Source organism: Ovis aries, chromosome 6 (genome assembly GCF_016772045.2).
Source record: "Ovis aries strain OAR_USU_Benz2616 breed Rambouillet chromosome 6, ARS-UI_Ramb_v3.0, whole genome shotgun sequence".
In the NCBI taxonomy this organism is placed as follows: Eukaryota; Metazoa; Chordata; class Mammalia; order Artiodactyla; family Bovidae; genus Ovis; species Ovis aries.
In genome coordinates, this window is record NC_056059.1 from 66,912,972 (window position 1) to 66,937,355 (window position 24,384).

At 41.1% G+C, this 24,384-nt stretch overlaps 1 protein-coding gene across 7 annotated transcripts in view; it reads left to right on the forward strand.

Moving 5' to 3' along the window:
• Nucleotides 1-24,384, forward strand: part of ATP10D (ATPase phospholipid transporting 10D (putative)) — a 127,183-nt gene that overhangs the window by 66,559 nt on the left and 36,240 nt on the right. For all 7 annotated transcript variants that reach the window (XM_012179906.5, XM_060417071.1, XM_060417072.1 and 4 more), the window contains 4 exons: nucleotides 10,110-10,348; nucleotides 18,341-18,529; nucleotides 20,870-21,476; nucleotides 22,213-22,319. In XM_012179906.5, the coding sequence (XP_012035296.3) occupies nucleotides 10,110-10,348; nucleotides 18,341-18,529; nucleotides 20,870-21,476; nucleotides 22,213-22,319 (1,142 nt within the window). The remainder of the gene's footprint in view (nucleotides 1-10,109; nucleotides 10,349-18,340; nucleotides 18,530-20,869; nucleotides 21,477-22,212; nucleotides 22,320-24,384) is intronic.

The following is a 24,384-nucleotide window of genomic DNA, read 5'->3' on the forward strand; positions in this document are numbered from 1 at the left end:
GAGACAGCCCATCATTCCTTGCCCTGTGACCTCTCCACAGCATGGCAGTCACTTCTTCAAGGCAAGCAGCAGAACCTCTGGTTTTGAATCTCTCTGACCTCAGGGATGTTCTGACACCTCTTTGTACCTGAGGAGGTCGTACCACTCTGACTGGACCACTAGGAACATTTTAGTGCTTTTCTTTGGAGTATTTTTTCCTGTAAACATTAATATATGTTTTTAAACAAAGTGACATCACAGTGTGCTTTGACTTTTATAACCATTTCTAAGTCTTGAGACTTCATCATGATTGCCTTTCTGTTCTCTTCTTATTCTTCTAATGGTTATGCTGTATCACATTGTAATAATTGCCACGATATAGGTAACGGATCAACCATTAGTTTAGCTTATCAACACTCATTTGCTGTTGTAAACAATACTGCAGTGAACATCACTGGAGTTAAACCCCTATGTCCATTTGTGAGATTAGTCTTTTCCAAAATTATCTGACTATAAATTCCTATTTTGGGGAAGTATGTTATAGCAGTCATGTTTCACAAAATATATGGTGGGAAACGCTGTATTATTTTTTGTATTTTGGCATTTTAATTTTGTAGCATCTAGGAGAGCTGATACCAGCCCTCTCTTGCCCTGTCCATCAATATATACACTGCTGCCCAGTGAGTACTTCTCTTCTGTGGCCCTTTGTGCAGGGAAGATGCTAAGTGACTGAGAATCAAATGCTACCAGGACTGAACTGTAATTGGTAAGATATCTGTGAACCAATGAGTGTTACACCACCTCTGGGAGGTGTTGACATTGCCTGTCCACACCTTTCTACCATATATACATTCAGAGCTCCTAGTCTCTTGTCTGTGAAAGTGAAAGTCGCTCAGTTGTGTCCGACTCTTTGTGACTCCATGGACTATACAGTCCATGGAATTCTCCAGGCCAGAATACTGGAGTGGGTAGCCATTCCCTTCTCCAGGGGATCTTCCCAACCCAGGGATTGAACCCAGGTCTCCTGCATTGCAGGCGGATTCTTTCCCAGCTGAGCCACAAGGGAAGCTCAAGATTACTGGATTGGGTAGCCTATCCCTTTTCCAGGGGATCTTCCCAACCCAGGAGTCAAACTGGGGTCTCCTGCATTGCAGGTGGATTCTTTACCAACTGAGCTATCAGGGAAGCCCTCAAGAGACAAGTCTCTTGTGTAATGGTTTAAAAACAAGCATATGCATACAAACACACACCTTCCTCCCCCCGCCCCCCTCAGTGCTGAAGGGGATAATGATACAGGCTAGTTTTCCTCAGAACTTAACCCTGAGGCCTTGTTTTCACTGAAATGAAAATTAGTTAAGCCTTCAGGATGATTTTCTGTCAAAAGAACTGCCTACGAGATATTTCCATCGAAAATGTTACTGCTGGGAAATAACCCCTTACTCTTCTGCAGTTGAACTAAATACATTTGATGACGCCATTTCTTGATTTAAGGCCTTTCAACTTATAAATTTGTTTCATGGACTAAGCATCAGCAACACCCAGGTGTATCTTAGAAATGCAGAGTCTCGGGCCCCTCTTTAAAGTTTCAATTAAAATCTTCATTTAACAATACCTCAGGTGACTTGTATGGATATTAAAATTTTTTAAACTCCTTTAAAAGATTTCTGAAAAAGAATATTAATAATAAACATTTTATTTTAGAATGGTTTTAGATTTACAGGAAAGTTATAAAAATATTGTGCATTCCAGTATGCTCCTCCTGCCCAGCTTCCCTTGTCTTAACATTTTACATTAGTCTTAAGATACATCAGTCACAAATAATGAGCCCATATTGATACTTCATTGATAACTAAAATCCAGACTTTATTGGGACTTCCTTACTTTTTACCAAAGGTCTTTTTTGTCTCAGACCCTGTCCAAGGATACCACTTAGTCATCATTTAGGTGCCTCTAGATTTTGAGTTTCTTGGCCTTTCCTTTTTTGGATCTGCCTGTAATGCAGGACAGCTTGGTTCAAACCCTGGGTCAGGAATATCCCCTGGAAAAGGGAATAACTACCCACTCCAGTATTCTTGCCTTAGAGAATTCCATGGACAGAGGAGCCTTGCGGGTTACAGTCCAGGGGGGTCGCAAAGAGTCAGACACATCTGAGCGACTAACTCTTTCACTTTACTTTTCACTTCAAGAATTCTGAGGGGCACTCTTTAGGGATTTTGTAGGGTACCCCTCAATTTGGGTATGTCTGCATAGTGCCTTTATGATGAAGCTTGTAAATTTGATGGACGTAGTGGCAGCCTTTCAGTTCAGTTCAGTCGCATCCAACTCGTTGCAACCCCATGAATCGCGGCACGCCAGGCCTCCCTGTCCATCACCAGCTCCCGGAGTTCACTCAGACTCACATCCATCGAGTCAGTGATGCCATCCAGCCACCTCATCCTCTGTCGTCCCCTTCTCCTCCTGCCCCCAATCCCTCCCAGCCTCAGAGTCTTTTCCAGTGAGTCAACTCTTCACATGAGGTGGCCAAAGTACTGGAGTTTCAGCTTTAGCATCATTCCTTCCAAAGAAATCCCAGGGCTGATCTCCTTCAGAATGGACTGGTTGGATCTCCTTGCAGTCCAAGGGACTCTTAAGAGCCTTCTCCAACACCACAGTTCAAAAGCATCAATTCTTCGGCGCTCAGCTTTCTTCACAGTCCAACTCTCACAGCCATACGTGGCTACTGGAAAAACCATAGCCTTGACTAGACGGACCTTTGTTGGCAAAGTAATGTCTCTGCTTTTCAATATGCTATCTAGGTTGGTCATAACTTTCCTTCCAAGGAGTAAGCATTTTTTAATTACATGGCTGCAATCACCATCTGCAGTGATTTTGGAGCCCAAAAGAATAAAGTCTGACACTGTTTCCACTGTTTCCCCATCTATTTCCCTTGAAGTGATGGGACCAGATGCCATGATCTTTCTGAATGTTGAGCTTTCAGCCAACTTTTTCACTCTCCATTTTCACTTTCATCAAGAGGCTTTTTAGTTCCTCTTTACTTTCTGCCATAAGGGTGTTGTCATCTGCATATCTGCGGTTATTGAGATTTCTCCCGGCAATCTTGATTCCAGCTTGTGCTTCCTCCAGCCCAGTGTTTCTCATGATGTACTCTGCATAGAAGTTAAATAAGCAGGGTGGCAATATACAGCCTTGACGTACTCCTTTTCCAGTCTGTTGTTGACGGGCCGGTCATGGTGGAGAGGTCTGACAGAATGTGGCAGCCTTCAGTGGTTTCTAAAAACAAGGATTTTGGAATCAAGCCTCCTAAATCTGACTCCCATCTTCACCGCCAGCAAGCTGTGTGACTCTGGGCAAGTGATATAATTTCTCTGGGCTATGATAAAAAAGAATTGGTAATATTAATAGTATCTACTTCAGGGGGTGATTAAGAGGATAAGAGAAGGTAAATTATGAAAAAGCACTTGGAGACTTCCCTGGTGGTCCAGTAACTAAGACTCTGCACTCCCAATGCCAGGGACCCAGCTTCAATCCCTGGTCAGGGGAGCTAGATCCCACATGCTGAAACTGAAAGATCCCGTGTGCTGCAACTAAGACCTAGCACAGCCAAATAAGTAAATATATTTTTTAAAAGGCACGTAGAGCATAACACAGAATAAATTCTTTATAAATATTAGTTGCTAGTATTGTTGTCATACCTGGATGAAGAAATGGCAACCCATTCCAGTATTCTTGCCTGGAAAATTCCATGGACAGAGGAGCCTGGTGGGATATAGTCCATAGGGTCATAAAGAGCCAGATACGACTGAGCAACCGAGCACATTGTTGTTGTGTCAAAATAAGAGATAGACTTGTCTGTTGAGAAGCTCATGGTCCAACGTGGGAGGGACACCTGGAAACATAAAAATACCTTTTTAAGTGTCATAGGTTTAAATTCAGTGGTGCCTTTCTATATTGTTTTGATTTTCAAGCAGTCAGTTTTGGAGGTGGATTTGCACTGGTCAAGGTTTGGGGCTTTGAAGATACTGGCCTAGAAATTCTTGGAATGCTGGAAATATGAGGAATTAGAATAAAAGGCTTTGTGTCAAGGTTGTGAGGATGATACAGTTGAAAGAAACTCAACTGGGTGTGCTGTTTACAAGCAGGTGAAAGTTGGAATGCTGGAAATGTTTGTGTAATTAGTTCATAGCAAAATGTTCAGTGGAGGATATGGGGATGATATAGTTGAAAGAAGTTTATCTGAGTGTCCTATGCTTTTCATCCTTGTGTCTGGCCCTTTGGAGAGCACGTTGAAAAGTGTGATAAATGTTCTGTTTCATAGGCTAATGCTCACTTCTTCCAGATACCACATAAATGTAAATAATAGGCCGTGAACAGGTTACTGGATGTTAGAACAGGAGCATTGGAAGAGAAGACAGATTAGGATTAAATAAGAGAGAAATAAAGTAGTTAATGTAGCGTCTAACATAGTACCTACCTTGAGACAAAGGAAACATTATAGACTTTGTATATTTTCTCTTATGAGCTGGAAGGTAAGAATTCTCTTGCTGCTGTGAGGTATTCATGGAACTTTTCTAGTCTACTTTAGGAGACATAATAAAAGTCTTGGTGGTCATTTGGATAGATTTTGTTTATCAGTACAATAATAAACCTTTGCTTCTCATGCTCAATTTTTAAAAAAAATTTGAGAGTCTAAAAGTATGGCTTTTAGTAGCTTTGTTTTCTGAATCACATTGTAACTTGTCTGTTTATTTCTCATGCTGCTGCTACTGCTGCTAAGTTGCTTCAGTTGTGTCCGAGTCTGCGTGACCCCATAGACAGCAGCCCACCAGGCTCCGCCGTCCCTGAGATTCTCCAGGCAAGAACACTGGAGTGGGTTGCCGTTTCCTTCTCCAATGCACAAAAGTGAAAGTGAAGTCACTCAGTCATGTCCAACTCTTTGCAACCCCATGGACTGAAGCCTACCAGGCTTCTCTGTCCATGGAATTTTCCAGGCAAGAGTACTGGAGTGAGTTGCCATTGCTTTCTCTGATTTATTTCTCATAGCTTCCCACAAATTATTAAAGATTGAGTTACTCCATGTCTTTCTTATTTCACTCTTATAGTTTTATCAGTCCCTATTGAGCAAGTTCATCCTACAGGAACAGCTCAGCTATCTGGCTCTATACTAATTCCACAGTTCCTTGATGAATACTTCCCCTAATGATGACTATGAGAAATTCCTAAGGTATAACCTTCATGTTTATATATGTTGTATAGTATTTTAATTATTTTAAAATGGTATCACATTATCAGTACGTAAATTTTTTTATCTACTCAAGCATTTATCAACCTAGCACTGTTGACATTTTGGGCTGGATGACTTTGTGTTAATGGGGAGTTGTTTAAGATATTTAGAAGCATTCTTGGCCTTTGCCCACTGCATGGCATCGCACTCCTCCCAAGATGTAATTGCCAAATTGTGAACAGGCATTGCCAAATGTTTGCTAGGAGATAAATTTGACCCTCATTCAGAATCACTGAGCTGACCTCTTGTATACAAGTAACTGTGTGCTGTGCTATGCTCAGTCATTTAAGTCGTGTCTGACTCCTTGCAGCCCTATGGACTGTAGCCTGCCAGACTCCTCTGTCCATGTGATTCTCCAGGCGAGGTTACTGGAGTGGGTTGCCACGACCTCCTCCAGGGGATCTTCCCAACCCAGGGATCAAAACCCACCTCTCTTATGTCTCCTGCATTGGCAGGTGGGTTCTTTACCACTTGTGCCACCTGGGAGGCCCTATAAGTAACTGCTAAGGACATATAGCAGGTACTTGTCTGACTTTGGAGTCATGAAAACTCAAATTCAGATCCCAGCTCTACTCACTCTGAACTGTTTACTGTCTTACTCTCCTTAGCTGCAAAGTGGAACAGTGATAATTTCTAGCCAATAACATTATTTTAAAGATAAAAAATATATATATACAGCTATATGTAGTTGTTTATAAAAAGGACTTAGCGCAGCATGTACAGTCACAGGCAGTGGTCCTGGCAAGGTGGCCAAGGATCAGCAAAGAAAGCTAGGGGAAGTTTGAGAAAAAGGAAGGGAAAATAATAACAATAAAAAATTAAAAAAAACAAAGGACCTAGCAAGATGCTTGATGAAAAGGAGGTACTCAGTAAGTGCTAATGCTCTCTCCTACAGTGGATTTTCCCTTGATGCTAGGGATGTTATTCATATGTTTATTCATACCCTTATTCATTATTCATATAATGTTTAAACTACAACACATGGACTCATTGAAATCAAGCAGGGAATATTGACCATTTTAATTTGGGGGCTATATTTAGTAACAGTATAGCATGAAGACTCACAGCACTGGCTGTGGAGTTTAATAGAACTGGATATAAAACTGATCTGTATCACTCTCGTGAGATGGGGAAACTTACTTAATTTTTATGTATTTATTTATAAAATGAAGGTATTGATAATATCTACCTCAGAAGGTTGTTACAGTGATTAAGTAAGACAAATAACTGGCACATAGTAACATTTAGCAGTGCATCTAAGCTACAAAGTGGTACCAGAGAGTGGGATGAAGCAGAGGTCTTCAGTGAGGAACTAGGACTAAGGTAAGTAGAAAAGAGAATGGCTATCTTGAGCAAAGGCACGGGTAAGAATGGAGAACCTCAGAGTATTTGGGATGCAATAAATATATCTGTTTTTGAAGTTCAAAGGACATATAGGGAAATAGTTTGTATTTTTTTAGGCAGAGAATATAATAAACTTACAGAACTGCAGAATTGGAAAGGATCTTAAAGTCATTGAGTCCAAACTGTTCATTTTTCCAGTAAGAAAACAGAGGCCTAGAAAGGCAAGTGATTTGCTGGAAACCACTTACTCTTGGAAAGAGTTAGTCCTAGAGCACAGAATCACCATGTTGCCTCTTAGTCTCTCCTTGTCCTTAAAAAACATAGACAGAAGCTATTAAAATGAATAGAATATGCAGATTCTCTTTATTTTATAAATTAACTTCCTGAAAGCCATACCTATTCAGTAGCTAGAATTGGCATGAATACAGATAACTAGTAATCCAAACAAGCATGTAGTTTTTGATTGTCTACTCTCCATTTCAGACACTGTACATAATGATAAACAAGACAGGCCGCTCATGTCATAGAACTTCTGCTGGAGAAAATTCAGTTCAGTTCAGTCGCTCAGTCGTGTCCGACTCTTTGCGACCCCATGAATTGCAGCACACCAGGCCTCTCTGTCCATCACCAACTCCCGGAGTTCACTCAAACTCACATCCATTGAGTTGATGATGCCATCCAGCCATCTCATCCTCTATCGTCCCCTTCTCCTCCTGACCCCAATCCCTCCCAGCATCAGAGTCTTTTCCAGTGAGTCAACTCTTCACATGAGGTGGCCAAAGTACTGGAGTTTCGGCTTTAGCATCAGTCCTTCCAAAGAACACCCAGGACTAATCTCCTTCAGAATGAACTGGTTGGATCTCCTTGCAGTCCAAAGGACTCTCGAGTCTTCTCCACCACCACACTTCAAAAGCATCAATTCTTCTGCGCTCAGCTTTCTTCACAGTCCAACTCGCACAGCCATACATGACCACTGGAAAAACCATAGCCTTGACTAGACAGATATTTGTTGGCAAAGTATATGTCTCTGCTTTTCAATATGCTATCTAGGTTGGTCATAACTTTCCTTCCAAGGAGTAAGCATCTTTTAATTACATGTCTGCAGTCACCATCTGCAGTGATTTTGGAGCCCAAAAGAATAAAGTCTGACACTGTTTCCACTGTTTCCCCATCTATTTTCCATAAAGTGATGGGACTAGATGCCATGATCTTTGTTTTCTGAATGTTGAGCTTTCAGCCAACTTTTTCAGTTTCCTCTTTCACTTTCATCAAGAGGCCTTTTAATTCCTCTTCACTTTCTGCCATAAGGGTAGTGTCATCTGCATATCTGAGGTTATTGAGAGTTCTCCCAGCAATCTTGATTCCAGCTTGTGCTTCCTCCAGCCCAGTGTTTCTCATGATGTACTCTGCATAGAAGTTAAATAAGCAGGGTGACAATATACAGCTTTGACGTACTCCTTTCCCAATTTGGAACCAGTCTGTTCTTCCATATCCAGTTTTAACTGTTGCTTCTTTACCTGCATACAGATTTCCCAGGAGGCAGGTCAGGTGGTCTGGTATTCCCATCTCTCTCAGAATTTTCCACAGTTTGTTGGAACCCACACAGCCAAAGGCTCTGGCATAGTCAATAAAACAGAAATAGATGTTTTTCTGGAACTCTCTTGCTTTTTCTATGATCCAGTGGATTTTGACAATTTGATCTCTGCTTCCTCTGCCTTTACCAAATCCAGCTTGAGCATCTGGAATTTCACGGTTCACGTACTGGTGAAGCCTGGCTTGGAGAATTTTGAGCATTACTTTACTAGTGTGTGAGATGAGTGCAATCGTGCGGTAGTTTGAGCATTCTTTGGCATTGCCTTTCTTTGGGATTGGAATGAAAACTGACCTTTTCCAGTCCTGTGGCCACTGCTGAGTTTTCCAAATTTGCTGACATATTGAGTGCAGCACTTTCACAGCTTCACAAGTTAATTTTTAAATAAAAATATTAAAAATTGTTTTGCAGAGAATTAAAATGGGCTGATTGGGCTTCCCCAGTGGTGTGGATGGTAAAGAATCTGCCTGCAGTGCAGGTGACCTGGATTTGATCCCTGGGTTGGGAATGTCCCTTGGAGTAGGAAATGGCATGACACTCCAGTATTTTTGCCTGAAGAATCCCATGGTCAGAGGAGCCTGACGGGCTACAGTCTATAGGGTCTCAAAGAGTTGGACACGACTAACATTTACTTACACTTTATGATACGGAATGAATAGAAAGCACTTTGAATGGGATGGTTGAGCAAGGCCTCTCTAGGGGGGAATATCAGAGCCTAGATCTGAATGACTTGGTTTTTGAATTCAGGAGTAAAAGCCTTCCAGTCAGATGGAGCAGCTAGTATAGGGGCCCTCAGACAGAAATGAGCTTGACAGTTTTCAAAGTAAAGAAAGGCCAGTGAGGCTAGATTTAGTGTAGATGAGGGGCCAGAAAAGTTAGGTCATCAGAGGACAGATCATTTTGAGTTATGTATGCGAAGATAAGGAATTCAGATTTTATTAAAAGTGAACTGTGAAGCCAGAAAACTAGAAAGTTTTGTGTGGGCAGTAGTCTGATTTGCTCTATCTTTGGAAGATCACTCTAGCTACTGTTTCAGGAGTGGAGTACATAGAGCAAGGAGGCCAGTCAGGACGCTATTGTTCTGGTCCATTTGGGAGATGATGGTGAGTTGGATTAAGGTGATGGAGATGAAGAGAAGTTTCGGTATTTGGGATATATTTTAGATGAATAATAGACAGCTGTTGGTGATGCTTTCAATACTAGGGATAAGGAAGAAAAGAGAAATCAAGGATAATCCTAGATTTTTGGTATAAATAGCTAGGTAGATATTTAGGTTTCATTTACAAAGACGAGAAAGAGTGATTTGACAGGAGCCCGGGGGAATAGAAGGAGCAGTCTACATTTACCGTACCAAATTTAAGATATCCATTATTTATTCAACTAGTATTTTTTGAGTATCAACCCCTGCCCTGGGTTTTAGAAATATCATATTAACAAAAGGCAACATTCTCTGCCCTTTTGGAGTTTATATTCTAATGGATGATTCAAAGAATTAAAAATAAGGTCTGTGATGTATAGATGGTGGTAAGTTCTGAGGTAGGCTATATAACGAACAGCGTGGTTTGATCTGAGAACTCTTCATGACAAAGGGACATGACTTCAAGGAGGTAAGGGAGTGAATCATGCAGATATGTGCCAAAAATGTGCACAGAGGTAATAGTTTAAAGATGGGACCAGATGACACCACAGAGGAAGAGTATGTAGGTGGTGAAGGGAGGAACTCATGTGGCTTCTCTCATTGCTGCTACTTTTCTCAATGATACAAGTTCATTAATTCAGAGTATTGAAGGAGTTTGGAAGCCAAGTTTAAAAGAGGAGATCATGTGAAATAGCTGTTTAAGAAAATGCTTGATATATTCAACCTGCAAGTGTTTCATCTCAGGGAATGACCCAGTGTGGTTTTCTCTCCCTCAGCCAAGAGGTTGGAATCCTATCAGGAAGCTGCCTCTGAAGATGAAGATTCTGCCGACACTCCCAGTGGCTCCCTCAGCAATATGGCGAAACCGAGGGCCCCCAGCTGCAGGACAGTTCACAATCGGCCTCTAGGAAGTATCTCCTCGAATCATCTTACTGGGAGCTGTTTTGCTCTAGAAAGTAGAGAAGGAGCCAGTGAAGTGCCTCATTCCAGACAGGCTGCTTTCAGTAGCCCCATTGTAAGTGTGATTGTGTGACTTGCAACTTGTCTGTCTGTGATGAATAATGAAAGAACATTCTCATAATTATAATAGAGCCACACACTGTTGTCTTTTCTCCCTGAGAAGAGACTGTGTAAGTTCAGTCTGATTGCCACACATTCACAATATCTTAATTTTGGAGATCAGTGTCAAAAGATAGTATACCATTTCTGAAAAACATGTTTCTGGTCATGGTCAATCACTTCTGAGCCTGGAGAAAGCTGCCTTGCTTTAATGAGCATGGCTCACTTTCAGAACCAGCACAACTTAGCAGAGGTATCTCATACACTGGTAAGTGTGTCTAATTGATTGAGAAATCAGAGGCCTTTCAGTATCCTCCGAGGCCTTTTTATCTCTCTGTAATCCTCCCTGAAATCCCACCAAATCTGTGTCCTTTTCTCCATTCCTAGTCCTCAGCAGATCATTTTCTAGTGTTTCTATATCAGAGCTCAAGAAGGTGTGTTCTTAAGTCCTGGGACGAAAATATGGAGGAAGAGCCATGTGGAAAATGGGAAAGAGGAAAGATGCTTGTGAGAAAGAATTAGAAATCAAAACTTTTGGTGCACTTAAAATCACTGATAAAATTTCAGCTGCCTTCTCTGCCCTCCACATTTCATTAACTTTTCCTTATCCTCATTCAAGATGAGGATTCCGTAGCCGTGAGACTGGTAAGCAGTTGGTGATCTCTGAATCAGGTGACATAACAAGACATAAACAGTTTTGGGAAGACTTTTGTTTCTGCAGTGAATTTATCTAGACTTTCATAGTAGATATGTGATCTGAGTATACCCCAGGGATCTCATTTGTCCTAGAAAGGCCTTGAGGGGAATCTGGCTCTTTTCAAAGTTCCAACAAATAGGGCAATTTAGAATCGAGGAAGATCATTTCACTGAAACTCATCCAATGCATTTCTTTGGCTCTAAGGATATAATACCTGTTATATCCTATCATTACCATATGTCAAGCTATTCCGAACATCTGGACTTAATTTTTCTCCAATCTCTGAGAGGAAAAAAAAAAAAGTAAAGAATGCATACAACCTCTTCTCTGTACTGATTTTCAGGCTATATCAGACGTAGATACCTGTTTTCTTCTGTTTGATCAGTTTTGCCCAATACTCTGCTGATCTTTTACCTTTTCCAGCCACCTGCGGTTAACCCCATGTTGACTCATGTTTACTTGGAAGTCAGGGATACTAATGACCAGGTGGGACTGTACCATGGCCTCCCTCTCAGTTTCCCGATCCAGCCTCACTCTCTTCATGGAACAAAGGATTATTTCCTAATTTGGAGTCATTATGGTTTTTGTACCATTTCCCCTGTCTAAAATTCATTCTCCCCTCACCACCTACCTCTATCTACCAGATCTGATGAAATACTTCTTTAAATATCATTTCTTCCAAAGACTTCTCAGACTCTTTGTTTCTAAGTTCTGTTTACACAGTCCCTCCTGCCCTCAGTCCCTTAATCCTCATATCATTGGCCTTATTTCTGCCTCTGATGTGGACCTTGCTCCTTGAGAGCAAGGATTTCATCACCTTGAATCCTCCGCATCTAAGGTCAGAGCCTCCCATGTCTGCTCTCAGTGAAGTATCATTATTTGAAGCCGCTCAACAGGCTCAGTCTTCCTGTTCAATCTGTTTTGACTTGCCTTATACTCCAGTTCCATGTGTTGTGCTGATTATGCAGCTTCTCTGGGATTGCTGCATTGTTTTGTGTTTTGAATAGCAGACCCTTACATATAGGATGACGAGGTCTTCCTTGAGATATGAGACCATCTCTCATGCTTGCTCTAGACAAGCTAATTCTATCCTTCTTGGAGACTAAAGATTATTTTGAGAAAACTGTAGATCCTTTAACCTGAAAAGCTGACATCTGTGAAAACTGTACATATGATACTAAAAGTGTGTTCATGTATCCCAGGTTGTAGAACGCCAGTGTGAAAGCACAATGAGGGCTGTGATGTCTGGAAGTGAAAAGTTGTTAAGATGGTGCCCTTCATGTGGGAGGCAAGGGGAGGGTCAGCGAGTGAGGGTCCAAGGCAGAGGGCTGGCAAAGGTGTGCCAGCTTCAGGAGTTAGGATGACATTGAGGACCTTGAGTCCTGGACTCACATGACCTACTTTAGAAACAGAAACCTTGACTTTGTGAGTCAGTGTTTTTATGCTTCTTTAATCCTCGGGAGATTTTCATTCAGCAAGCATGCTATTCATTCTGCCTGGAGTGCTGTCCTCCTAGGTCTTCATATGGCTGTTTCCTTTCTTTTCACTGAGGTCTCAGCTCAGATGTCACCTCCTCAATAAAGCTTGTTGTTCAGTTGCTAAGCCCTGTCAGACTCTTTGTGACCCCATGAACTGCAGCACGGCAGGCTTCCCTGTCCTTCACTATCTCCTGGAGTTTGCTCAGACTCATATCTATTGAGTCAGTCATGCTATCCAACCATCTCACCTCTGTCATCCCCTTCTCCTCCTGCCCTCAATCTTTTCCAGCATCAGGGTCTTTTCCAGTAGTTAGCTCTTTGCATCTGGTGGCCAGAGTATTAGAGCTTCAGCATCAGTCCTTCCAATGAATATTCAGGGTTGATTTCATTTAGGGTTGACTGGTTTGATCTCCTTGCTGTCCAAGGGACTCTCAAGAGTCTTCTCTAACACCACAGTTCAAAAACATCAATTCATCATGGTAGTAAGATTCAGTAAATTTCACTGACCACCCAATCCAAAGTATGTTCCATCTCCTGCACACTTGTCTGGATCTAGAACCATCTGTTTATAGGTTAATTTATCTCCCCCCACCTAGGATGTCAGTTCCATGCACCCAGGATCCCATAGATTTTGTGCACCCCTCTTTCCTTGAGGTGTTGCTGATACCATAGATCAATAATAAATATTTATGGAGCAAATATTCCATAAATGGAGTAATGGAAGATAATGACATAATAGTAGAGCCTGGGATATAAAACGGATAAAACGCATCCCCAGCTTTCAGCTTTGCTTTTGATAGAGGAGGCAGACATAAAAGTAAATAGAGGCAATGTATGGCAAAACCAATACAGTATTATAAAGTAAAATAAAGTAAAAATAAAAAGTAAAAAAAAAAAAGTAAATAGAGGTAATCCTGTATTGAAGATGCAGTAATGGTAGTTAATCCATAGTATTAAAAAGGCACAAAGAGAGTCATCAACTCTGTGGGGATGAGAAGGGATCAAGAAAAGCTGCACAAAAGAGGTAAAACTGATGTTATGAGTGAACTAATGAGTAGAGGGTTACATAGTAGAAAAGGAAGGAAAAGCGCTCAGGCAGACAGGATGTAGTGTGTGCAGAGGCTCAGAACCACACAACTGGGGAGAACGTAGTGGGGAGGAGCAGCTGTGCGTGTGTGGCTGTTGGCCTTTGTCTTTTCTGATAGGTCTTTGGTATTTAGGAATCTGAGGCAGAAGGCGTTTGCATCTATATTTAAGCCAAAGTTGTCCAGGTGCAGTGCTGAGTCCCTAAGATTGGAGTGAGGGCGGCAGCAGGGAACGAGAGAAAAACCTTAGGTACAGGTGACAGGAGAGGAGGAGTAGAGTGCAGTGTTGGGCTTCCCAGGTGGCTCAGTGGTAAAGAATCGCCTGCCAAGCAGGCGACATGGGTTTGATCCCTGGGTGGGGAAGATACCCTGGAGAAGGAAATGGCAACCGACTCCAGGGAAATTTGCCTGGGAAACTCCATGAACAGAGGAGGCTGGTGGGCTACAGTCCATGCAGTTGCAAAGAGTTGGACACAACTCAGCAACTGAACAACAGGGCACAGTGTTAGACCTTGGTCAATGTTATTTCCCGCATGGAGTATCTTTGTTCATTATTAAACTTTGGACATTTTCAAATTTGCATAAACAAAGTGGGTCCAAGTCATTCTCAGTTTGAAAACAGTTTACATTCAGTACATAGTTCAGTCGCTCAGTCGTGTCTGACTCTTTGCGACCCCATGAATCGCAGCACACCAGGCCTCCCTGTCCATCACCAACTCCCGGAGTTCACTCAGATTCACGTCCATCAAGTCCGTGATGCCATCTAGCCATCTCATCCCCTGTCGTCCCCTTCTCCTCCTGCCCCCAATCCCTCCCAGCATCAGAGTCTTTTCCAATGAGTCAACTGTTCGCATGAGGTGGCCACAGTACAGGAGTTTCAGCTTTACCATCATTCCTTCCAAAGAAATCCCAGGGCTGATCTCCTTCAGAATGGACTGGTTGGATCTCCTTGCAGTCCAAGGGACTCTCAAGAGTCTTCTCCAATACCACAGTTCAAAAGCATCAATTCTTCAGCGCTCAGCCTTCTTCACAGTCCAACTCTCACATCCATACATATTGTTTAATCACTCAGTTGTGTCCGAGTCTTTTGTGACCCCATGGAATGTAGCTCGCCAGGCTCCTCAGTCCATAGTATTTCCCAGGCAAGAATACTGGAGTGGGTTGCCATTTCCTTCTCCGAGGGATCTTCCTAATCCCGGATCAAGCCTGAGTCTCCCGCTTGGTAGGTGGATTATTTACCACTGAGTCACCAGGGAAGCCCGATATCACTTACATGTGAGATCTTAAAAAATGATGCAAATGAGTTTATTATGAAACAGAAATAGAAATGCAGAAAACAAATTTATGGTTACCACAGAAGAAAGGGGGAAGGGATAAATTAGGAGCATGGGATTAAGAGATACAAGCTACTATACATAAAAAAAAAGTTGTGGTTGAATTAAGAGATACAAACTACCATACATGAAAAGGTCTTGGAACAAACCCTGATGCTGGGAAAGACTGAAGGCAGAAAGAGAAGGGGATGACAGGATGAGATGGTTGGTTAGCATCACCAACTCCATGGGCATGATTTTGAGCAAGCTTCGGGAGTTGGTGATGGACAGGGAAGCCTGGCGTGTTGCAGTCCATAGGGTCACAGAGTCGGATACAACTGAGCAACTGACCTGAAATAAGCAACAAGGATTTACTGTATAGCTTGGGGAAGTATATTCAATACCAAATAATAACTTAGAATGGAAAAATTTTGAAAAAGAATAGATGTATATATAACTGAATCATTTTGTTGTATACCTGAGACATTGTAAATCAGCTGTTCTTCAATTTTAAAAAGTATGCAAAAATCTATAAGATATAGTTTCCTTCCTTTAAAGGAACTTTCCCTGTGGGGAGAGAAGTACATATACATGGAATTATTTGAAGCTGGATGGTGTGGATTTGGTTCTTGGGTTAATTCGAGTTCAGAGAAGGCAGGAGCTGTCCATCACAGAAAAAAAAAAAAAAGAGCAAAAGTCAATTTTGAAATAGGTTTCCATGAGGAAGATTTGGATCTTAGAAGAAGAAGAAAAAAACCCTGTCAAACCATCTTATACATAACAATTATGTATGATAACTCTATACTTCTCCTGAGTTCAGGAACTAAACACCTTAGTCATTCAGGGTTAACTTGTTAGAGACACCAACTAAAGGGAAGAATATGTTGTTCTTGAAGCTTCATTTTAACGTGGCTTATTCCTTAAATCTTCTGGGCTCTTCTTTATATACATATATGATGCTTTTAGGGTCTTGTATGGTCCTGAGTTCCTCACGTCTATTTCGACAATTCTTTTTGTAAATATGGTTTCCAATCAGAGTCCCAGCTTTGGTAAGCTCCATGTCTTCTTTTATTCTCATGGCCACAGCATCAGGTCTTAAATTCCCTGAATGACACATTAGATTGATTTATGTCAACAGTGTTTGTCACCAAGATGGAACTTACAAATCTGTCATTAGTCTTAGAATAACTTTAGAATGAAGTAGAGTCCTGATGTTCTGAAGCCAGTTACTCATCAGTGCAGAGATCATCAGTACAATAAAACCACTGTTTGCTTCTAAGGTCTGTAACTCAACCCTGATTGTGTGCCAAAGAGCAAATGTCTCTTAGAGATAACATTGCCAAAGCCTGCATACTGGCTTCTTCTTGGAGATTCCCAGTACCTTATAAACACTCTTAGAAGTGCTACAATAGCGAGACCTATTTAAACATTTCTTAAACTTATTTTAGTATGGAACTCTTTGGAGTTTTGCTTAATATGTATAAACATTTTGAGAAGGATGCCTTTAGAAATACTGCTCCAGCCTGTAGCCTCTCTCACACTCACTAGATGCCAGTATCATCATAGCCTTCATCAATTCCATGCAACAAGGTTCCCAAGCATCAGACCTTGCCACTCTCTTGTAACTAACTTTGGCAAGGGGATCCTCTAGGAAAGGATGGTTCTCCAAGTAACTGAGGGCACAGCACAGACTCTTGCTGGCTCAGTGTTACTCTGTGTGAGACTTGAGAGGGAATGTGGCCAACTAGTTAATGAGCAGTCATCAGATTACAAACATTTACAAACTCTATCAGACACAACATGGTTCAAATTTTTGCTGAGTTAGCTATCACAGAACAATAGATGCTGTCTTTAGATAGAAATTTAAGGATGTCTTTTGACAGCAGAAAACTGGGACCTTTGAAATCCACTGTGAACCAGGTAAACTGCCTGAAAATGAGTGTCATTCCAGAAGAAAAAGGAACATAAAATTATTTCCGTTTCTGTTGTGCTGGTCTCGTCTCACTTGTTGTCTCATTTACTTTATACAGCCACCCTCTGAGGTAGGTATACTTCTTAAGGTTATTCAGAAGAAATGAAGCTCAGAGGGTTAAATAAGTAAGTTGCCTGAGGCCCCTAGACAGCATGTAGTGGATCTAGAGCCCAAACCCATATGATTTCCAGCCTGTGCTCTTTGCTTGTTGAACCTGTGTTAAAACTTGACCGAACTCCTAAGTGTAAAACACAAGCCATGATCACTGAGTCTAACATCAAGCATCTCATTTGAGTCTGTTCTCTCCATCGCCTCTCTTGGCTTTCCTGAAGTCAGTATGCTTTGCCAGCATCCTGGACTCCTCTAGAATACAGTGGCACTTTTTGGAAAACTTGATTCAGAGATGATGATCCCTTTTTTGAGTCATCCGAAAAATTTCTAAAGCAGTTGACTACATATTACAAAATTATAAAGGAACTTCATTCATTAAAGCTAGTACTTCTAAATAAGTGTCAAAAGTACTGTGTTAAACAGAATGAAGTATTTTCCCCCAATAGTGAAACTTCTTAAAGCCAATTTGTAAAAGGAATTGTACAAAAGAGAAGGCCATAGGTCACAGTTGCCAAATATATTTGATAATCAGAACTCTCTTAGAGGTACCTTTGAATGTTCATCGCTGAATCTCTCTCTCGGTTGGGAAGATCCCCTGGAAGAGAGAATGATAATGCACTCCAGTCCTCTTGCCTGGAGAATCCCATGGACAGAAGAACCGTGAACAAGAGGGTACAGTCCATAGGGTCACAAAGAGCTGGACACATCTGAAGCAACTTAGCATAGCAAGCATGGATGTTCATGTCTTGTAAGGTATTACTAGGGAAATACAGATAAACTCTGTTAACCTGCTTATAGTTTTTATTTTGGAAGGTTGGGTTTTAAACAATAGTAGTGACTTGAGCCATAAAATATTTTGTTAAAATAACATAGTACGAATAACATGCTCACTTTTAAAAGAATTAATATTCATCGGTTGCTGTTGGATGAATCTATGCCCAAAGTAGAATCCTACAATAAAATATAGCTCTGCACTGTATATTTCAAAATAAGGAAACACTCATTCAGTTAGAATTTGGTGAAAGGCATTGTCTCTATCTCTTACTTTGTTTAATAGTCAAGGTAATCTCCTTTCGTATTATGCATTCTGGATTTTCCATTTAATTTTTTGTCTTTTATTTCCTTTTTTTTCACTTCCCATGATACCATGTACATTCAATTTTTTAAAAAAAGAATAGTATACTGTCTCATGTTTCTTAGATTCTGGTTAGAAATCATGCTTCTTGTGTAGATTTAAAACTCATATTTTTAGATGCTTATTGTGACCACACTTTGTCTCATTGGATATTCAGGAAACAGATGTGGTACCAGACACCAGGCTTTTGGACAAGTTTAGTCAGATTACACCTCTGCTCTTCACCCCAACGGATGAGCCTACCCCAGATCCACCACTGGAGACTCTGTACATCATCGACTTCTTTATTGCATTGGCAATTTGCAACACAGTCGTGGTTTCTGCTCCTAACCAGCCACGGCAAAAGGTAAGACTAATGCAAGCGAGGGTCACCTTCCAGAAGAGAACTTTGGGTTTAATTATATTATGTGCTCTTACTGTGCATGCATGCTAAATTGCTTCAGTCATGTCCAAATCTTTGCAACTCCATGGACTGTAGCCTGCCAGGCTCCTCTGTCTATGGGGATTCTCCAGGCAAGAATACTGGAGTGGGTTGCCATGTCCTCCTCCAGGGGACCTTCCCTACCCAGGGATCGAACTGGAGTTTCTTACATCTAACCTGCATTGGCAGGTGGGTTCTTTACCACTTTCGCCACCTGGGAAGCCCATGGTCTTATATGGATTGTAATTAACAATAGTAACAGGTAACATATATACATCGTTTAACCTGTACTCTGAATTTATGATGTTCTAAGTGATTTATTGGTATTAATAGATTTAATACTCCCAACAGTTCCATGAGTTAGGTACTATTATTCTGCTACTCCTTATTTTACAGGTAAGCTTAAGTAACTTGCCCAGGGATACAGGACCAGTTTGTTGGGGAAATAGGATTGAACCCAGGGAGTATGGATCCATGCTACTATACTACTTTGCTTCCAGGAGGATAGCTAATGAGAGCAGTTCTTGGCAAATGTGACTCTTCATTTTGCTTTACTTTGCCTACCAAATTGAAGCTTTCTGTGAAACTTCTGAGACCTCCAACATATGCACTACATCAAGCAAAATATAAAGTATTGGATTCATTATCATGTTTAATGATAACATACCTTTTCATATGCCACTTGGGTAATGTAAACTCAATCACTGGAAGATCCAATACATCTATAATATACCAAGGTTCTGCTGTTCCCACACAAGCTGAATCTTTAAAGTCTCTTTGTAGCTTAGAATTCATGGAAAATTCATTTTCAATTAAAAAGGAAAGCTTGCTTTAGAGATTGGTGATTCACCACTCACTGTGCTGTCTTCCTTGAGTATAACTATTTCCCCTTTTGCACGCATCCACTTAAAATTCAATTTGCAACACAACCCAATTAAATTTTCATTTTCTATTAGATCATTTTCTCTTGGCAACTTCAGAGGTGGTCAGTTTTAACATAAAAATAACTTCTCATTAAGCTTTCATTTGATCCGAAACTGTATTTTTATAAGATTTCAATTAGAAACTTGCTCTTTGAAGTTATCTAGTTAGAGGATAAATCACTGGTTATTCTGTTTTTCTCCGCTACAACACCTTTTGATATACGTCTGTTTCCAATGCAGACATCTTTTGGCGTTTTCTGCTTAAGATATAGAGTTGTCTTATCCCCAAAGAATGAATATTCTGTGGCCTGAAAGACAATCTCTGTAGGCATATATAAGCCTAAGTGTTATGATATTTTAAGGTAGTGATAGCAAGGCAGTGAATAAAGAGCTCATTGGAATTCATGTGTAATACAGAAACGTCATCTGTAGTTGAGTTCACTTTTCATTTTTGAGTTGCCAGTAAGTTTGCAAATTGACCAACATGAGTCCCTCAAACTATCATAAAATTAATAATTATTAGGAGAAAATTATTTAATTCTTGGACATTTCTATTGTGAAAATTTTACAATTCAATTAATTGGTCTTCCCAATTAGTATTAAATTCTAAATTGAATCACTGGTAACAGTTAAGATCTAGAAGAAATCAGAATATGAACAAGAAAAAGTTCTATAAAAGCAGAAATTTGAATTCATATCATGATATTGATCGTCTTCTATAAACTACTTTATTGGCCTGTTTTTCTTAAGTCAAATTAACAACCTTTTTTATAATCTGAAAAATGAAAGAAAAAACACATTTTGCTAGTCTTTTGATTTACTTTCTTCTACAAATCACTCATTTGTTTTTCTGCTGCTCACACTATTTTTATAGCTTTTTCAGTATGGCCCTGTAATCTTTATAAACTTGATATTTAAATATTATAAAACATTTTAAGATGTTTCTAATTTGTTATTGAATACTTATAATTTTAAAATTATTATTGCTAGGATGCATATAATAAAGATAATTTTTTATATTAGGTTATTTTATCAGAAAAATTTGCTAAAAGTATGCCCACTGCTACCAATATTAGCACACTTTGTCTTTTGCTATGAGCTGTCAGATTTCTTCCTAAATGGTTGTAGAAATTCACAGTGCTACCAACATTAGCAAATCTTTTTCATAATGGCTGCTTTTATTTTTATTATTTTTTTTTGCATCATTGTTAAATATGAAACAGTTTGCTATGTAAGGAAGTAGTAACTTTTCATTGTCCTTTTGTCCCCTAGTTTGACTTCGTAGTTGCTATCAACTGCTTTTGACTGTTTTATTGAGACCTTCTCATGTTATCTTTCCTAGGTCGGACTCTCCTCTCTGCGTGGAATACCCATTAAATCTTTGGATGAGATTAAAAACCTCTTCCAGAGACTGTCTGTCCGAAGGTCGAGTTCACCATCTCTTGCCAGTGGGAAAGAGCCATCTGGAGTCCCAAACGCCTTTGTGAGCAGACTCTCTCTGTTTAATAGAATGAAACCAGCCTCACCTGTGGAGGAAGAGATCTCCCAGACAAGTGAGAGCCTCCAGGGCTCTGATAACTCAGCATGTCCCACAGAAATTGAGAAACAAAACAGCGATGCAGGCATCGCAAATGGCAAGGTAGAAGCCCTTGCTGGACAGCCCTTGACCTCCAGCCTGTGTTATGAGGCTGAGAGCCCTGATGAAGCCGCCTTAGTGTACGCTGCCCGGGCTTACCAGTGCACTCTGCAGTCCCGGACCCCAGAGCAGGTCGTGGTGGACTTCGCTGCTTTGGGACCATTAACATTTCAACTCCTACATATCCTGCCCTTCGACTCAGTAAGGAAAAGAATGTCCGTGGTGGTCCGGCACCCCCTTTCCAACCAAGTGGTTGTATATACAAAGGGCGCTGATTCCACGATCATGGAGTTGCTCTCTGTGGCTTCCCCAGGTGGGTTCATGCAGGTCTGAGAAAGAAGTGATGGGAAGGGCTTCGTGATCACAAGGCCACTCTCAATGGTCTTGTAAAGGCAAACAAGCAGATCTGTGAGGATCCATCACACTTGATGAAGTAGGGGAAGCTGCCTAGGATTTGGTGAGAAAGCACCTAAGTTTTGGGGTTCCATAGACCAGGGTTCAAATCTGTATTCTTTTTTTTGAAAGTGAGAATGTTGTGTAACTCATGGCAGAGGACACAAACATTTAAAACAATAGAAGTTACACTCAAGTATAGGGTTTCACATTTTTATATAATTCTTATGCAATATTAGGGTTCTCAAGTATAGGCTTTCACATTTTTACAAAAACAAATAACATTTGTCCATAGTATAATCAGCAGATAATGGATCAAAGGGATATACTATATGCAATATACGCAGTGCCTCTGCTCAGAGCCTAGAAAATGGTAAGTGCTCAGTGGAAGACAGCCAGCATCAGTATAATCATTGTTACTATCATTATCACTGTTGTGGGAATGGTATTTGCATTAATTTGGGAGCCTTTTTCTCCCCAAGGAGAAAGGAACAAGGGAAAGATTTATTCTGAGGGGATCCCTTTTATAAATGCACATTTAGGATTCAAAACTATGAGGTCTTTTGTTTGTTATGGATTAAGGTTCCATTATTTTTTAAAAATGTTTGTCGTTGGATAAACTGGTAGGAGCACTTGTGTTTCGTCAATTATTTCAGATGGACCAGGTCTGGAAAAACAGCAGATGATGATAAGGGAGAAAACCCAGAAGCACTTGGAGGACTACGCCAAACGAGGGCTGCGCACTCTGTGTATAGCAAAGAGGGTGAGGCTGCTTGGGGCACCCAAAGGCTTCCTTCTTTCGTGTGTTCGACCATCATTTAATGAAAACAAGCATGTATCAAACCCTGATCCAGATATCTGAGAAAGTTCCTGGGCCAGTGGCTTTCTTTTCATATAGCTTCCTTATTCCTTATATATTAGTTGGTCAGAGTTTGTTCTCAGAGTATTTTGCCAGAAAAGTTTTCAATAGATCTGAGTATTTTCATTTGGAAACTGCAGTTCGGTTTGGTTCAGTCGCTCAGTCGTGTCCCCATGGACTCTTTGCAACCACATGAATTGCAGCACGCCAGGCCTCCCTGTCCATCACCATCTCCTGGAGTTCACTCAGACTCACATCCATTGAGTCCGTGATGCCATCCAGCCATCTCATCCTCGGTCGTCCCCTTCTCCTCCTGCCCCCAATCCCTCCCAACATCAGAGTTTTTTTCCAATGAGTCAACTCTTCTCATGAGGTGGCCAAAGTACTGGAGTTTCAGCTTTAGCATCATTCCTTCCAAAGAAATCCCAGGGTTGATCTCCTTCAGAATGGACTGGTTGGATCTCCTTGCAGTCCAAGGGACTTTCAAGAGTCTTCTCCAACACCACAGTTCAAAAGCATCAATTCTTCAGCGCTCAGCCTTCTTCACAGTCCAACTCTCACATCCATACATGACCACAGGAAAAACCATAGCCTTGACTAGATGGACCTTTGTCGGCAAAGTATTCCTGCCTGGAGAAGCCCATGGAAACTGCAGTATGGCTGGGAGTAAAAATCCCTGGACCCTACTCTCTGGCTCTCAGTACCTTGTAAATGTCTTTCCTCTGTCTTGTAGCATTTTAATGAATGAGGCCAGAGACTGGCCTTTATTTTCCCCTTAGAAGTTCTTGATATTTTTTCCTCGTTGGCTTGTACATCTTTATCTGCAAATCCAGATCAATTCCCTAAATATTATCTCAGTTTTCTGAGACCTAGTTCTTCCTTTCTACATGAAAAATTATGTAATAAGAAAGTAGAGTTCCAAGAAGTGATTTGAGGGGTGTTACTACCAAAACCATCCCTGGGAGAGACTGAGATACATAGTCTTTTAAGAGTAAATTCGTCAAGTTTTTTCAGTGGGGCCTGGCTTCAGTACTGACCAAGTCCAGCTGCTCAGCTGTAATGTGTGCTTCGTGCTAAGTTGCTTTAGTTGTGTCTGACTCTTTGCAACCCTGTGGACCCACCAGGCTCCTCTGTCCATGGGCTTCTCCAGGCAGAAATACTGGAGTATGTTCCTATTTCCTTCTCCAGAGCATCTTCCTGACCCAGGGGTTGAACCCGCATCTTTTCATGTATCCTGTACTGGCAAGTTCTTTACCACTAGTGCCACCTGGGAAGCCCACTCAGGTGTAATAAGCCTATGCAAAGCCTTACACCTTTAGATTCCTGTCCCTTATTAATAAGCCAAGACATGCCGAGTCCCATCCCTACAACTGTATCCCCAAATGCACACCTAGGTAATGTTTCTTCCTTCAGTGGAGATTCAGCTAGCTATTGATGAGAGCTGTGGCAGGAGAAGATGGAGAAGTCTACTTAAGGTAGGGAAGGAAAATCTAGTAAGGCCTAGGGCAAGGGAAGAATGTACTTATGGGGAAGGGAAGGGAGTCTGCTATCAAGATATAGCTAAGACTTTGTTCCTTGTTTCTTGTCCTTCAGTGATTTATCTGTCAGTCCACACAGGGGAAATACTGGAGGAGAACCAAGGAGGCTGCTCTTGCCAACTCTCTCGCTTCTCCATAACTACCTCCCACCCATTCTGTCATCCTCTCCCTCCCTGGATCTGAGCCCTGCAGTTAATTTTTGCTGTGTTAGAAGCCAGAGTGTCAATTTTCTGTCCTTCATTGTGAGCTCTAACTAGTAGAGAAGGTGGAGAGAAATGGGTAGATCAAAGCATCCATTCTTCACTGGCTGTCCGATAATTCCTAAATGATAGAGCTCCTGAGAGAACTGCGGACTGAATTGGAGTCTTAACTGAATTGGAGACTGTAACTAGGTCCTGAGACCAGTGCAGGCATCTCTCATTTCTTTCCCA